Source organism: Camelina sativa, chromosome 17 (genome assembly GCF_000633955.1).
Source record: "Camelina sativa cultivar DH55 chromosome 17, Cs, whole genome shotgun sequence".
NCBI lineage: Eukaryota > Viridiplantae > Streptophyta > Magnoliopsida > Brassicales > Brassicaceae > Camelina > Camelina sativa.
The window spans coordinates 33856369-33873302 of record NC_025701.1 but is presented as its reverse complement, the minus strand read 5'-3'; the positions used below and the strand labels follow the sequence as shown (position 1 = coordinate 33873302).

Here is a 16934-nt window from a genome sequence, read left to right as displayed (position 1 = left end):
GATGATGATGATATGTATTAATTAACGAATGAAGAATTGTTTTTTTTAGGACGTCTCATATATATCTTCCATGCACAGTTTAATTTGGTCTGTTTCTTTTGTTTTCAGTTTTGGTATATGCTTTTTAAAGTTCATGTAATATACTATCAAAACATCTATTTATGCATCTCATGGAAAAATTGCAGGTCTATTTGGATTTGGATGCGCGTAAAGAGTGCTTCGGGTTTTCTCATTCGGTCTACTTGATTCAGGTAAGTCACACAACATTCACCATGCATGATATTAGAATTATATAATAATTAAGGAAATAAATACAAAATTTATTCATTAATTAACTACAAAATACAAAAATCATTCATTAAGTAAAATATGATCTTATATAGTCGGGTTAATAAAAGAATTTTAAGTATTAAATTACAATACAATGAAGAATAACCGAGCTTGGTGTCCTATCCATTGCATCGTCTTTGGTTCGTAAGTTTGGCATCACTTGTTCAATCTTTTTTCAAGTTAATGTAATTGAAACACTTAAATATCTTAATATTAACTTGACAAAAGAAAAAACTACTATAAGAATATTCACCATACATGATATTAGAATTACATAATAATTAAGGAAATAAATACAAAATTTATTTATTAAGTAAAACATGATCTTATATAGTTGGGTTAATAAAAAAAAATTAAGTGTTAAATTACAATACAATGAAGAATAACTGAGCTTGGTGTCCTATCCATTGCATCGTCTATGGTTCGTAAGTTTGGCATCACTTGTTCAATCTTTTTTCAAGTTAATGTAATTGAAACACTTAAATATCTTAATATTAATTTGACAAAAGAAAAAAACTACTATAAGAATATTCACCACTAGATTAGGACCCGCGGTACACCGTGAGACAAAATTATTTATAATTAAAATATTAAAATTATAAATTATATTTGTTGGTTAAATATGTTATAATTATATAATAATTGTAAAAAAAACTATATAATACCGCAATATAATTTATTTTTTATATAATATTTATTTAAATTTAATTAAATATGTCTATTTTCTGATATTGACAGTGTTAACAAAATAATGAAATGATGTTTTACCCGTGTAACACCGAATTACTGATATCGATAAAACCCGTCCCGCTATATAACCCCGTCCCGAGATATTTTAACTCACACTACATCTTAACTTTTAATATTTATTGTGTATCTACGGTATAATATTTATCATATTTAACTTTTTAAAAGTTTTAAATATTTTTCATATTTAACCTTTTAAAAATCTTTAAAATAAGGAATAAAAGTTTTAAAATCTTTAAAATCTTTAAAGTTTTAAATAAACCAAATAAAAGTTTTTAAAGTTTGAATGCATGATAAATCAAGAGTCTTCTCATTTGTATTCAGAATCATTCTGGCAATTGAGAATATCATTTATGTCGTAGTTATTGCAATGTAATTTTTCGAAAATTTTGTCTACAAATTCATTTTCCGGAAATTTTGTCTAGATTATTAGCAAAAAAGTATATTTTCGCGGATCCTATGAAATTTTGGACATTGTTTTGTCTACAACATAAATAAATGGAGGCCCTTAAATTATGAATTATCAAGAGGCCCATAAAATAATAAGAGGTCTATATAAAATTTTTAGAGGTCGACAGAATTAATTGCATTAGTAGCATTAATTGCTAAAACTTTCCTTATTAGTATTTTTGAGCAAAAACTGATGCAAAAATACTAGTATAGATGCATGATATTAGAATTATATAATAATTAAGGAAATAAATACAAAATTTATCCATTAAGTAAAACATGATCTTATATAGTTGGGTTAATAAAATAATTTTAAGTGTTAAATTATAATACAATGAAGAATAACCGAGCTTGGTGTCCTATCCATTGCATCGTCTTTGGTTCGTAAGTTTGGCATCACTTGTTCAATCTGTTTTCAAGTTAATGTAATTTTTTAACACTTAAATATCTTAATATTAATTTGAAAAAAAACTACTATATATATTATATAATATACACCATGCCTGATATTAAAATTATATAATAATTAAGGAAATAAATACAAAATTTATCATTAATTAAATAAAAAATACAAAAATCATTCATTAAGTAAAATATGATCTTATATAGTTGGGTTAATAAAAGAATTTTAAAGGTTAAATTACAATACAATGAAAAATAACCGAGCTTGGTGTCCTATCCATTGCATCGTCTTTGGTTCGTAAGTTTGGCATATTCAATCTTTTTTTCAAGTTAGTGTAATTTTAACACTTAAATATCTTAATATTAATTTGGCAAAAGAAAAAAATATAATATTATTTTAAATAAAAAAATTAATACATAAAAGAAATTTGAATATAGATGGTCGGATTAATAAAAGAAATTTGAATATTAAATTACAATATAAAAAAGAATAATCGAGCTATTAAATTACAATATAAAAAAGAATAATCAAGCTTGATGACCTATATCTATTGCATCCTGTTTGCAAGCACATCATTATTTCATTTTTTTCAAGTAAGGTAACCTTAACAGTTTAATACTTTAATAATAATTCAACAAGAAAACAACTATTTCTGTATATAATAATATTCTAGTACATAAAATAAGAATAAATGGATTAAAAGGAAGGTAGACGAAGATAGAGATTTGTGAACATAAATTGTGAGAGATACTAATTTTGATGTTGTATGTGCCAACAATTTAATACTGAGTTGTGGACAATATAATTCATTAAAATGTCCTTGTAACTATGAAGCATGTGGAGGACAATATGACATATATAGTAGACATGTGTATTGGTTGACAAGTGGGCGTGGACATAAAATAGAGTGTGGACATAAAAGTAGACTGGTGACAACTATTTAATTGGTGTGGATATACTGAAAATGCAAAGAACGTATCTGTTAAAATTGAGAAATTGAATTACATAACAAAATGATAGCTTGGAGGACATTTTGAAACTACTGATAGACAAACTGAAACAGTTGTCCATTAAAGGTTGAATGTCTACAAATGGCAACATCTTGTCCTAAAATAGTTGTCTATTAAACGGTATTACGGAGCTTTCGAAGTGAAACAATATCTCCATGTAAAAATATCTCATGCGGCTGAGCACGAGATGATGAAGTCTTTGTCTCCATTTGCACCATGCCGAACGGTGGTGGCTTCAGAGAACAGCTTTCGTGATCTCTGAGTTCTGACGACACAAAGCCTCGTGCAGAGGATTCCAACCACATGCATTCTGGAGCGTTACATCAGCCCCGCTGAAAGCGATCGTCTTCGCCGCGAGAACGCCACCGAGGCGTTTCACGGAAAGGAACGTCATGACAGTCTAGGACGGCGGAGATTCACTCCGCGACTCGCTCTTGGCTTACTGAGTCAAAGTTGGTGTGTATTTGTTTCGGTTCGGTTAGTTTAGGCAATAACGAAAAAAAAAAAAAGAGTTCTTCATTTTAATTAGAAATTGGGCAGAGAAGATGAAAAAACAACATAACAAATTGAAAAATAATATGTCTCATTTAGAAAAACAAAAAGATAAAGAATCAAATATCATGAGGGTTAATTTTGTCATTTTACTCGTGTCTTGTGGTATTTACTCAAAGAAGTACACCAATATAGTAGAACCCATAAGTTTAGTTTCAGAATATACCACATTTGTTAAAAAATTCTAAATTTTTACATTCAATTAAAAAAAAACTCTATTCTATCACTTTCATTCTAGAGGATAGTTACATTTCCTCCACCAGACTCTCTCACTATATAGACTATATATAGAGATATATATAATTCGAGTTTTACATAAACACAACTACTAGAGGATTGGGTTTTCATAAAGCACTATGGTCCAAAGGTTTTTATTTGGGAAAATGTCATTAAAATCCCCAAGTCTACATTTTCGTTGATTTAAATCCTGTACTCTGTTTTTGGTGGAAAAAGACACCAATTATTTGTTGACTTCCAAATAAATTGCAAACTCTCGTTGACTTAGCTTTTTGAGGCACAACGTTAAGTGATCAAATGGAAAAATTAAACGGGGTTAATTATCCGTTAACGAGATCCGTTAATAGCAAAACGACGCTGTTTATAGCACCCTAAAAAACCTCCAAATTGAGAAATCGATTCTAAATTTCCCCAATTCACAAACCTTAATCGATCTAACCATAATCGAACATGATATCTTCGATGACGAGAAGATTCCAGATATCTTTTTGTTATACATCGGAAGAACGGTCGACCAGGATTCTCTTTAGTTCTCGATGTAAAGATCGTTACACCAACTCCACAAACACACTTCAATGGCACTCCACGGTCGAACGAAGCAACCACCGATGTCTCTGAGCTAGAACTTATCTCGTCAACTCGAAGAAGATGAGAGAAATCGAAGAAGAAAAGAGAAATTGAAAAAGAAAATATAAATTAAGATCGATTAGGGTTTATGAATTGGGGAAATTAAGAATCGATTTCTTTATTTGGGGGTTTTAGGATGTTATAAACAGCGTTGTTTTGCTATTAACGGATCTCGTTAACAGATAGTTAACCCCGTTTAATTTCTCCGTTTGATCACTTAATGTTGTGCCTCAAAAAGCTAGGTCAACGAGAATTTGCGATTTATTTGGAAGTCAACAAATAAATTGTGTTTTTTTTCTCCAAAAGCAGAATTCAGGCTTTAAATCAACGAAAATGTAGATTTGGGGATTTTAATGATATTTTTTCCGTTTTTATTTACTTGGCTCATTTGAGCTTCTTTCTTTCCTCTTTTTCTTTTCTTTTTCTCCTTCAAAAGGTTCTTTTACTAATGAATGTAGGGAAGTAAGCTTTCTTTGTGTCGAAGTTATATACTCCCTCTGTCCCTCAAAAATTGATGTTTGAGGGACTTCACACAAATTAAGAAACAATGATTATTTACAATATTGTTTTTTACTAAAAGTATTAAATATTTATAAACCAATGACTATTGAGTTTTCTTAATGATCACTTCTTGAAATTAATAAAAGTTAAATATTAGTTAATTTAAAATGGTAAAACATCAAATTTTGTGGGACAAAAAAAAATCACATAACATCAATCTTTGTGGGACAGAGGGAGTACATATTATTTCCGACAAATGATCGAAATTCACTTGCTTCGAGTGTTGTTGGCATTGGTAATGGGGGTGACCTTATTTTAGAACAAACCGTCCAATGGTCGTGCATGTGGTGGGCTCAGTACATTCCAGATCTGCGCCGCTCTATTAATGATCACTGACAACAATTCAATAATAGATCTTTCCGCATGCAAATATATTTTACTTGTTTCCTTTTCTTAAAAGATTTTCTAATACTACTGCATAATCCATACGAGTAATTATTGTTTCCCCTTTAACTTTCACTATAAATCGCATATTATGATTCATAATAAACACCCCCAAATGTTCGGTTCATATCATTTTCGATTTTTATATGTGAAGGTGGAGAATCTTTTATACTTAACAAGTTCCATGCATTTGTAGTGAGGTTATGTTCGTATATAATCTCATATAAATTTAGATTTTCTATGTTTGAAAAAGCGTTTTTAATAAAATTAAAACTATTGTTTTTTAGTTCATACAAATTGGGAAAACATGTTAAATAATAGTATTTTTTAATACTCATGAATTAAAGAAAAAGTTCCAAATAGTAATGGATCAGTAGTTGAGATATTCACTCTGTATGCTTTCTTTTTTAGTTCTTTTAACGGCAATTTCAATCACTTTTGGTCATCTGCAAATATTTTTGTTGACAAGAAAAATTTGATTTCTATGAGAAGCGTGCTTGAGATTTTTTTTTTATTTTTTTTTGGACAAACGAGTGTTTGAGATTTGGCATGATATTTCAATGGTTAATAAAAAAAAGTATTGACAAGAAATAAACTAAACATAAAAAATATATTCGACCACCATTACACAGTCAAGAATCATATCCGTTATGCAATAAGTATGTCAAAACTTTGATTATCTAATCACGTCCGCGTAAGCTAAAATGATTATCGTTTTTAAAAATATGTTTCGGATTTATGCCATACAATTTGACTAACGTTATTCTCTAATCAATGATTACAAGAAATAGAAATTTACCGAAATTTCCAAATTCTATTATTCAAATAAATGTATGTACCATATGAACGTCTTTCTTATTATACTATTTTTGTTTTGCATTTTCGTGTCCGCTAGATATATATGAATGAAACGTCATCGATAACGTTCTATAAATAAGTACCCTTATCTTGTCCAACTTATTATCTCACTCTCGAGAGTAGCGTGAGTCTCGAGGTTTCATTATTTACTACTTTGACGAAGGAAGTAACAATGACCGTTGGCGCCGGAATCAGCGTTACCAACTCCGATTTGGTGGTGCTAGGTCACCGTGTTCTTCACGGCGTGCCGGATAATGTTTTAGTCACTCCCGCTTCAGGAAACGCCTTAACCAACGGCGCGTTCATCGGCGTCACCTCGGATCAAACCGGAAGCCACCGCGTCTTCTCCCTAGGCAAACTCGAGTACTCTATTTCAATCCCTTCTCTATACTTCTCTTGTTAATGTCACATTTTTCTTAGGGTATAAAATGTCTGTTTTCGATATATTTTTATTTTTTTCTTGGGCAGAGACTTGAGGTTTATGTGTGTCTTCCGGTTTAAATTATGGTGGATGACACAAAGAATGGGTACTAATGGGAAAGAGATTCCTTGCGAGACTCAATTTCTGATCGTGGAAGCAAACCAAGGATCAGATTTAGGAGGAGATCAGTCAGCTTCCTCGTACGTTGTATTCTTGCCTATACTCGAAGGAGACTTCAGGGCTGTTTTGCAAGGGAACGAGGCTAATGAGCTTGAGATTTGTCTTGAAAGCGGTAGATATAATCCACTTGGTTCTTTTAGTAATTCACACCACTAGCTAGATTTTGAGTTGGAGATTTTTTTTTTGTATGATTATCTCTTGAGATTTATATGGTTTGTTGTATGGTCAAAAGGTGATCCAACTGTTGACAAATTTGAGGGGAATCATTTGGTTTTTGTGGCTGCTGGCTCCGACCCTTTTGATGTCATTACCAAAGCTGTCAAGTATGTAACGTTTCTTAACTCAAAATTGTTTGATTTCTTTTATATCCATAAGGTTAGTGTTTATAATTTTTATACTTGTATGATTTGTTTGCTAGGGCTGTTGAGCAACATCTTCAGACATTTTCACACCGGGAGCGAAAGAAAGTAAGGAACAACACTTAGACTTTTTATGTGATCTTTGGTTATTTAAGCAAAAGTAAAATTCTGAAATTTCCCCTTTTTGTTGTGGTGTTCAGATGCCAGATATGTTGAACTGGTTTGGTTGGTGCACTTGGGATGCATTCTATACTAATGTCACAGCCAAAGACGTCAAGCAAGGTCTTGAAAGGTACTCATGAGTATGACTCTTGACTCAAAATCACACTTCATGCTTTTTCAGGTGGCTTTATTTAACATGTAAATTGTAAACTTAACCAAACCTGCAACTATTATTGTCTGTAGCCTCAAAGCTGGTGGTATTACCCCAAAATTTGTCATAATTGATGATGGATGGCAATCTGTTGGCATGGATGAGACTAGTGTAGAATTTAACGCTGATAATTCTGCCAAGTAAGTAATTAACCAAGCTCTCATTGAAAACAACCTATTTATATATTATAGTTTTGTCATGATCTCATACTTTCTTTTAGCTAATAGCCACTCTGTTTCTATCTTTTTGTGTTTTCTTCAGTTTTGCAAACAGGTTAACTCACATCAAGGAGAACCACAAGTTTCAGAAAGATGGCAAAGAGGGCCACCGGGTGGATGACCCTGCACTGAGTCTTGGACATGTTATCACAGACATTAAGAGTAACAACTCACTCAAGTATGTTTATGTTTGGCATGCAATAACGGGATACTGGGGAGGAGTCAAACCAGGCGTTGCTGGTATGGAACACTACGAATCCAAGGTTGCGTATCCAGTTTCTTCACCAGGAGTTATGTCCAACGAGAATTGTGGATGTCTAGAAAGCATTACTAAGAACGGGCTCGGTTTGGTGAATCCTGAGAAAGTCTTTAGCTTCTATAACGACCTTCACTCGTATCTTGCATCCGTTGGGATCGATGGTGTCAAAGTAGACGTCCAAAACATTCTGGAAACTCTTGGAGCTGGGCATGGCGGTCGGGTTAAACTTGCAAAGAAGTATCACCAGGCTTTGGAAGCTTCCATTTCAAGAAACTTCCCTGACAATGGTATCATCTCTTGCATGAGTCATAACACAGATGGTCTCTACAGGTGAGCCTTGCAACATTGTTCTTCTCACACTGATTTTATCCATAATCGTTACAATACCCTTATGTTTTCTTCTTATAATGGTACTTATAGCTCAAAAAAGACGGCTGTTATAAGGGCATCAGACGATTTCTGGCCTAGAGATCCGGCTTCACACACTATCCACATTGCTTCTGTTGCGTATAACACACTTTTCCTTGGAGAGTTTATGCAGCCGGATTGGGACATGTTTCATGTACGTTGATTTGATTCAACATTTAACGTTAACAAACTTTTTGAACTTGTGAATGAATCTATCTGTTTCTCATTACAGAGTTTGCATCCGATGGCTGAATATCATGCAGCAGCTCGCGCGGTTGGAGGATGTGCCATTTACGTCAGGTAATCATAGGGTTCAATAGCATTTAACAAACAAAGTATATCATAAGGTAAAATGAGTTGCAAGTAATTAACTCTAGACATTAAAACATGTGAAACAGTGACAAACCAGGACAACATGACTTCAACCTTTTGAGAAAGCTAGTACTTGGAGATGGCTCGATACTCAGAGCAAAGCTTCCCGGAAGACCAACCCGTGATTGCTTCTTTAGTGATCCAGTCAGAGACACTAAAAGGTATCTAATCTATAGCTTTCCCTTGCCCTGGAAGAGAAGAAAAGAGTCTTAAATCTTTAACTAAGTACTGTTGCATGTTGATAACTTTTTCAAGTTTAATGAAAATATGGAACTTGAACGAATTCACCGGTGTTATGGGAGTCTTTAACTGCCAAGGCGCTGGATGGTGTAAGAACGAGAAGAGAAACTTGATCCATGACCAAGAACCTGGGACAATTTCTGGTTATGTCCGAACCAATGATGTCCATTACATCCATAAAGTCGCAGCCTTTGAGGAGTGGTCAGGCGATTCAATCGTCTATTCCCATCTCAGAGGTAGTACACAAACTCAAATACTCTGATTTGACTTCAAAATAATAAAAAAAAAAAAAAAAAAAACACTTTCTTAATGTGTATTTGTGTTACTAGGAGAGTTGGTGTATCTTCCCAAGGATGCATCACTAACAGTCACATTGAAGTCACGTGAATACGAAGTCTTCACTGTGATTCCGGTGAAGGAATTTACCGACGGAAGTAAGTTTGCTCCGGTGGGACTTATGGAGATGTTTAACTCTGGAGGAGCCATAGTGAGTTTAAGATACGATGATGATGAAGGGAGTAGCAACTTTGTCGTTAGGATGAAACTTAGAGGCAGTGGTTTGGTTGGTGTTTACTCTTCTATTCGACGACCAAGAAATGTCACGGTGGATTCAGAGGATGTGGAGTACCGGTATGAACAGGAATCGGGTTTGGTTACGTTTACATTAGGAGTTCCGGAGAAGGAAATGTATCTTTGGGACGTGGTCATTCAACTGTGACGAACTTCCAAGATTGTGGCGAGCTCTCTCATTAAGTATTGGTTTATCTATCGATTTTATTATATTGATCTGTATGATTGTATCAGCTATGCATCTTGATTTGTGTTAATCAGTATGAAGTCATTGATCAGATTAATCTGTTTGGTCAAACGTAGAGGTATTTGTAATATACAGTACCTTTTATTGTTCCTTTTGATACGTTTTAAGATCACAAATCTCGTAATTTGTACTTGGATTATTAGTCCACGTTGTAATCAGATCAATAGAAAGAAAGATAATGGGATTACGTGATGCGGTCGATATATACTAGTTTATTTATTTTATTCTGGACTATGGTAACACGTCACGTTTGAGGGATCCACTTGTTTTACTTTTCTTGATTCGGTAATTCACAATTCACATATATTTTGATGATTCAAGAAACAATAAAAATAAAACAATTGGAAACTAGATAAAATGTCCAATTCTTTTGAAGGTAAAAAATCAATTTTATTAATTATATAGAGTTTTTGTTTTTGAAAAAAAAAAGAAATAGAAAGTGGGTCTTTTTGTCTTCAAAACTGGGGTGATGAAAAAAATTTAAGTAGCAGAAGAAGAAGAAGAAGAAGGAAAGTTCCTTGATCACAGCTCTTTACTGACACATCTCTGAGATCTCTGGGAGATTCTTTTTATCACTCAGATCACAAACCCCTCTCTCTCTCTCTCTCTCTCTCTCTCTCTCGTCTTGTAACTATAACCAATCCCCTACGATCCATATATCAAATATTCGTAGACTGATTAGGCTTCTCCATACCATTGGACCATCTCCAACAGATCGAAAGAAGAAGAAGACGAATTCAAAGTTTTTTTTTTTTTTTTTTTTTTTGTTGGAGTTGAGTTGAGTTGAGTTTATAATTGCTTTTGATTTGATTTCTGCAACTTGTTCAAGTCTTTCTTCTCTGACCCTTGGTTGACTTCTAGGTTAAACCCCTTTCTGATCTCTTTTACCGTTTCTTTAATCGTCCCCTTCGATCTTCTTTAGTTGATATCTTCAAACCGTCAGGGTTATGAACTGATTCACTGTTCTGATTTCATTGCAATGTTCCTCTTTATTTGTAAAAGCAATGATCTTTTGATATTTTGATGAATTGGTCTCCTAAGCTTTCATACCCTAAGCATTTCAAGATTTGGGTTTTACATTTTATTAGAATGTTTCTCCATCTTCAGGTTGTAGAAGAAGAGTAAATCCTCTTTTTCATGTGTTGTTAGCAAGAGTCTATGGGTTGTTGTAAGGTGCCAGCTCTTATTCAGGCGCAGGTTGAAGTAAGTTATATAGTTCACCATCTATCACGTCTTTACTCAAGTTATATTGGCTCCCTCATTGCCAGCTTAATGGAAAGATTACAACTTTGAACAGATGGGTTTGGTTAATGATGTTGAGCACAAAAGCCTTTTCAGACGAGATACTGATTCCCCTCAAAGAAAAGCATCTTCCTTGATGGAACAAGGATCACTTTCTCCAAGTTTTCGCGAACGTGCTACTAAAACACCTAACAACAGTGTGCTCCAGAGCTTCAAGATTGTTATTTTGTCTAATAAGCTCAATCTTTTGTTGCCTTTTGGTCCTCTAGCTATACTACTCCATTACTTGACAGATAATAAGGTGAGCACTTGTAGTTTCGGGTACTATCCTTGGTAGTTTCGTTTCCTATGCTTATGTCTTAAGAAATGATTCTTGTGGCTCAGGGGTGGATCTTCTTACTGAGCTTAGTAGGCATCACACCATTAGCTGAACGTCTCGGATATGCCACAGAGTAAGTTGTTGCTCGCACTTGTTACTCTTGAGTTATCATTTCAATCAGCGAGGCTTATGTATAAGTAACCATTTATTTTGTGACAGGCAATTGGCTTGTTACACGGGTTCAACTGGTATGATTCTTGTGATAGCCATTCTATTTCGGTGTTTACCTCGTTTTCTCCTGATATCTTTTTGACGTGGTATACAAATGTAACAGTTGGAGGCCTCCTAAACGCTACATTTGGAAACGTGACAGAGCTGATCATATCGATTTTCGCTCTTAAAACTGGAATGATACGCGTTGTTCAGCTGACACTGCTCGGCTCCATCCTTTCTAACATGTTGCTTGTACTTGGCTGCGCCTTTTTTTGTGGTGGTCTTGTATATTCCCAGAAAGAGCAAGTCTTTGACAAAGTAGGCATATCATTCACTTGTTCTCTTCTTTTCTTCAATGTATTTGTTCTGTAATATGTACCATGTTTCTGAGCTTATCTATTCTGTAACACCAGGGAAACGCCGTTGTGAATTCAGGATTGCTTTTGATGGCTGTCATGGGGTTACTCTTCCCCACAGTTCTTCATTACACGCACAGTGAGGTTCATGCTGGGTCATCGGAGCTTGCTCTCTCAAGATTCAGCAGTTGCGTAATGCTCGTTGCCTATGCTGCTTACCTCTTTTACCAGTTAAAGAGCCAGCCGAGTTCTTATACTGCTCTTACGGAGGTTTGTTGTCTTTGACCTTTGATGACTTTTTCTTATAAGCCAGGAGACGATAGATTAAGATAACTACAAATACAAATATTGTTTCTTACAAGTTAAACCAGTTTCATCATTTGATCATGAGTCATGACCATAGATGATTGCCAATTTTACGGGGTCTCTTCAATTTCTTTTTTATAAACCAATGGCCATTAAACTTAGTGGCTTACACCTCTTTCTTTTACTTGGACTTATCTCTGTTGTTTGGTAAACCCTATAAATTATAGGAAACAAGCGAGAACGAAGAATCTTCAGATGATGATGAAGATCCTGAGATCTCCAAGTGGGAAGCTATCATCTGGCTTTCAATCTTAACGGCTTGGGTCTCTCTTCTTTCCGGTTATCTTGTTGATGCCATAGAGGTAAATAGCGAGCTTTTTTTGTTTTGTATTTCATTATTCCTTATGAAGATCTTACAGTATTAACTTGGCATGTTTGTTTCTTTCCATATGATCAGGACAGAATTGCAATGCTAGTTTATGAGTTTGGCTTACGGTTTTCACTTTTTGTTTTTGAAACTGTTAACAGGGTGCTTCGGTATCATGGAAGATACCAATCTCTTTTATCAGTGTCATCTTGCTTCCTATAGTTGGGAATGCGGCTGAACATGCAGGTGCTATTATGTTTGCCATGAAAGACAAGCTGGTACGCATACAATTCTCTTGCATTTTGATGTCTATGATTCTTTTCGTTAGGTTCGTAACTGTTATTCTCCTCTACAGGACCTGTCTTTGGGAGTGGCTATTGGATCCTCCATTCAGATTTCTATGTTTGCGGTATGTATATGAAATGTTAACTTGAGTCTAGTACTGAACATTCTCTGATAATTTTGATTCTGTCGATTATATATAGGTTCCTTTCTGTGTGGTGATCGGATGGATGATGGGTGCACAAATGGACCTAAATTTCCAGCTATTTGAGACGGCTACACTGTTTATAACTGTTATTGTTGTAGCATTCTTTCTCCAGGTCGGTTAATCTTGAAGCTAATTATCAAACTAATCTTGAGTGTATCAGCATGAAGTTGTTAAAGGTCTCTGTGTGTGTTTGTTTTAATGCAGGAAGGGACATCGAATTACTTCAAAGGGTTGATGCTTATACTTTGCTATTTGATAGTCGCTGCTAGTTTCTTCGTACACGAAGATCCTCATCAAGGTTAGTGTTGAATTTGCTAGTTCTCTTCTTCACTACAATATCCAACAAGAAAACCTTTTGTGTCATCATATCTGTGCTGAAACGTGTTTTTTGTGTTCTTATCTCTTGACAGATGATATATAAACCAACCAGAAAGAACACAAATCTAATATGTGAAGCAGTTTGTGTCATAAAAGTAAACCCTGATGACCTCAGGAACACACCATCTTACATGTACATTTGAGATTCTAGAGTTTGTTGCATAACATATGAAAAGTAGCCCCATTTTAAGGTTTTTACCTTCCCTTACATTGTGTACTTCTCTGAGGGGCTTAGGTTTACAAATCTGTAAAATCACCTTGATAACTACTATGATGGGAAGATTGGAAGGTCTCTTCTTTTCTTAGAACAGGTTATGGACGATTTTATGTTGAATTTGATATTCATAAAAGGTTCAAATAAGATGACACTACCTACAGTTAAGTCTTACTCGAACAATTTTGTGAGCAATTTGGCGTAAGATTGCAGAAATTCTTCTGCAAAGATTGTATCGTGGTTCTTGGATGGTTCGATTAGTAGCTCTTAAGATGAGTTCCAGATGGATTTACTGAAAAATGTGGATTAAAAAAATAAAATGCAGCATCGGGCCTTAAGCTGCAAAACAAGTTTGAGCTTCAAGATATGGAAGCGTGCTTCGGTGTAGCACCTTTAAGGAACAAAGGAATATAAGAAATGGATACCTTTAAATAATTTAGTACTTGAGTTCCATAAACAATTAAAAGATTTATTTGTTGTATCTTCTTCCCCGTGCAAGGAGTGAGTGGATGCTTATCGTGCTTGTAATCATGTGTCACATTGTATATAGTAGTGAACAAGGACTTGACTTTCTGATCACAGATCAATGAGATCACAAATCTCTTGTACGGAACTATATTTGATGTTCAGCAACTTGGTCAAGTCTACGGGTTGTTGTAAGGTGTCTTCTCTTATGCAGGCGCAGGTAGAAGTAAGTTAGTTCATGATCACGTCTTGTCTCAGTTTTATTTGGTTCCTCAATGTCAGTTTAAGAAATATATTATTACTGTAAACAGATGGAGTTGGTTAATGAAGTTGAGCTTAAAAGCCTTCTGGAACAAGAAACAGATTCCCCACAAACAAATGCAGCTTCTTTGATGGAGCAAGGATTGCATCGAGAACGCAGAGCTAAAGCACCTAGGAACAGTGTGGTACAGAGCTTCAAGATCGTGATTTTATCGAATAAACTCAATCTTTTGTTGCCTTTCGGTCCTTCGGCAATACTAGTCTATATTACGTGACAGCTAATAAGGTGAGTAGTAGTGGTTACAGGTTTACTATTCGTAACATTTTTGTTTCTTCTTGTTAAGTCTCGAGAAATGATTCTTGCTGTGGCTCAGGGATGGTTCTTCTTACTAAGCTTAGTAGGCATCACACCATTGGCTGAACGTCTGGGATATGCCACAGAGTAAGTCGTTGCCTGCACTTGTAACTCTTTACTTACCATATTATCAAACACTGACCGTTTTGTTTTGTATCAGGCAATTGGCTTGCTACACAGGTTCAACCGGTACGACTTGATTTCTTCCGTTACACTTCTTTTCTCCTGATATATGTTTTTGACGTGCTAGACAATTTACACAGTTGGAGGCCTCCTGAATGCTACATTTGGAAACGTGATAGAGCTGATCATATCGATTATCGCTCTGAAAAACGGGATGATACGCGTTGTACAGTTGACGCTGCTAGGCTCAATTCTTTCTAACATGTTACTTGTACTTGGCTGTGCCTTTTTCTTCGGCGGCCTTGTGTTTTCCCGGAACGATCAAGTCTTCGACAAAGTAAGTAGGCGTATCATTATTTCTTTTTCTTTTTTTTTTTGGTCAATCTTGTTCTTGTTGTTTCCGAGCTTATTTCTTCTGCAATACAGGGAAATGCAGTTGTGAGTTCGGGCATGCTTTTGATGGCATTCATGGGGCTACTTTTCCCCACAGTTCTTCATTACACGCAGAGTGAGGTTCATGCTGGGTCATCAGAGCTTGCTCTCTCAAGATTTATCAGTTGCATAATGCTCGTTGCCTATGCAGCTTATATCTTTTTCCAGTTAAAGAGCCAGCCAAGTGTTTATACCGAGGTTACTTGTATTTTAAGTTAACTACAACTATAAAACTGTTTCTTACTAGTTACAACCAGTTTCATCATTTAGATTTTTTTAAATTTGGAGTTTTCATTAGCTACTAGAACCACAGATGATGCTTGCCAGTTTTACGGGCTCTGTCCAATGGGAGTTGCCAACTCTCTCTTCTACTTTAACTTATCTCTGCTGTAAATTATAGGAAAGAAACCAGAACACAGAAATGTCAGAAGATGATGAAGATCCTGAGATCTCCAAGTGGGAAGCTATCATCTGGCTTTCAATCTTTACGGCTTGGGTCTCTATTCTTTCTGGCTATCTTGTTGATGCCATAGAGGTAACAACTAATGACCCGTTTCCGTATTTCATTCTTATGAAGATCTTGTATTATCAAGTTGTTCTGTTTCTTCATTTTGACATGATCAGGACAACATTACATTGCAATGCAACTTTTATGACTTCTTGTTCTTATGGTTTTGTGTTTTTCTTTTGTTTGTCGATATGAAACAGGGTGCTTCGGTGTCATGGAAGATACCAATCTCTTTTATCAGTGTCATCTTGCTTCCTATAGTTGGGAATGCGGCTGAACATGCAGGAGCTATTATGTTTGCCATGAAAGACAAGCTGGTACGCATACAATTCTCTTGCATTTTGATGTCTATGATTCTCTTTGTTAGGTTCTTAACTGTTTATTCTCCTCTCTACAGGACCTGTCTTTGGGAGTGGCTATTGGATCCTCCATTCAGATTTCTATGTTTGCGGTATGTATATGAAATGTGAACTTGGGTCTAGTACTGAGCATTCTCTGACAGTTTTGATTCTGTCGATTATAAATAGGTTCCTTTCTGTGTGGTGATCGGATGGATGATGGGTGCACAAATGGACCTAAACTTCCAGCTATTTGAGACGGCTACACTGTTCATTACTGTTATTGTTGTAGCATTCTTTCTCCAGGTCGGTTAATCTTGAAGCTAATTATCAAACCAATCTTGAGTGTATCAGCATGAAGTTGTTAAAGGTCTCTGTATGTGTTTGTTTTAATGCAGGAAGGGACATCGAATTACTTCAAAGGGTTGATGCTTATACTTTGCTATTTGATAGTCGCTGCTAGTTTCTTTGTACACGAAGATCCTCATCAAGGTTAGTGTTGAATTTGCTATTTCTCTTCTTCACTATAATATCCAACAAGAAAACCTTTTGTGTCATCATATCTCTGCTAGTTCTTGGTTCGGTTCTTTCGGTTTGAACCGTTTGCCCAGGCCTAGTTGAATTTATACAAAGCTCAAAACCCCTAACCTCCATCACAGTTTTCTTCACACAGCTTTTCCAAGGCCACCTAATGTAAAATCCGTTCCTTCTCACCTGACCTCCACCAAAAATTTGATTTAGCACTTGTTAACTTAGTCGTC

The 16934-nt window shown here is 35.1% G+C and overlaps 3 protein-coding genes across 4 annotated transcripts; all 3 read left to right on the top strand.

Annotated features, from left to right (window-relative positions):
* On the top strand, positions 6246–9998 carry LOC104758856 (probable galactinol--sucrose galactosyltransferase 1). The gene is made up of 12 exons (XM_010481816.2): positions 6246–6522; positions 6628–6872; positions 6993–7083; positions 7179–7227; positions 7320–7411; positions 7525–7632; positions 7754–8299; positions 8390–8531; positions 8610–8677; positions 8776–8910; positions 9005–9225; positions 9319–9998. Exons 1-12 carry the CDS (start codon positions 6332–6334, stop codon positions 9705–9707), a joined length of 2277 nt encoding a protein of 758 aa, XP_010480118.1. The 5' UTR covers positions 6246–6331; the 3' UTR covers positions 9708–9998.
* Positions 10231–13811, top strand: LOC104758855 (vacuolar cation/proton exchanger 5). Of its 2 annotated transcripts, XM_010481813.2 has the most exons (13): positions 10231–10667; positions 10914–11009; positions 11104–11349; positions 11433–11500; positions 11587–11615; positions 11702–11898; positions 11994–12206; positions 12470–12604; positions 12771–12887; positions 12965–13018; positions 13095–13211; positions 13304–13397; positions 13510–13811. In XM_010481813.2, exons 2-13 carry the CDS (start codon positions 10965–10967, stop codon positions 13518–13520), a joined length of 1326 nt encoding a protein of 441 aa, XP_010480115.1. In that variant the 5' UTR covers positions 10231–10667; positions 10914–10964; the 3' UTR covers positions 13521–13811. The 2 variants fall into 2 exon arrangements, with proteins under 2 accessions (XP_010480115.1, XP_010480114.1); XM_010481812.2 differs by having other exon boundaries at positions 10231–11009.
* On the top strand, positions 14278–16670 carry LOC104760042 (putative vacuolar cation/proton exchanger 6). Its single transcript, XM_019239062.1, is given in 12 exon segments — positions 14278–14382; positions 14468–14680; positions 14683–14703; positions 14792–14859; positions 14933–14961; positions 15036–15232; positions 15322–15525; positions 15728–15862; positions 16036–16152; positions 16233–16286; positions 16363–16479; positions 16572–16670. Coding segments are annotated over 12 exon segments (1359 nt in total).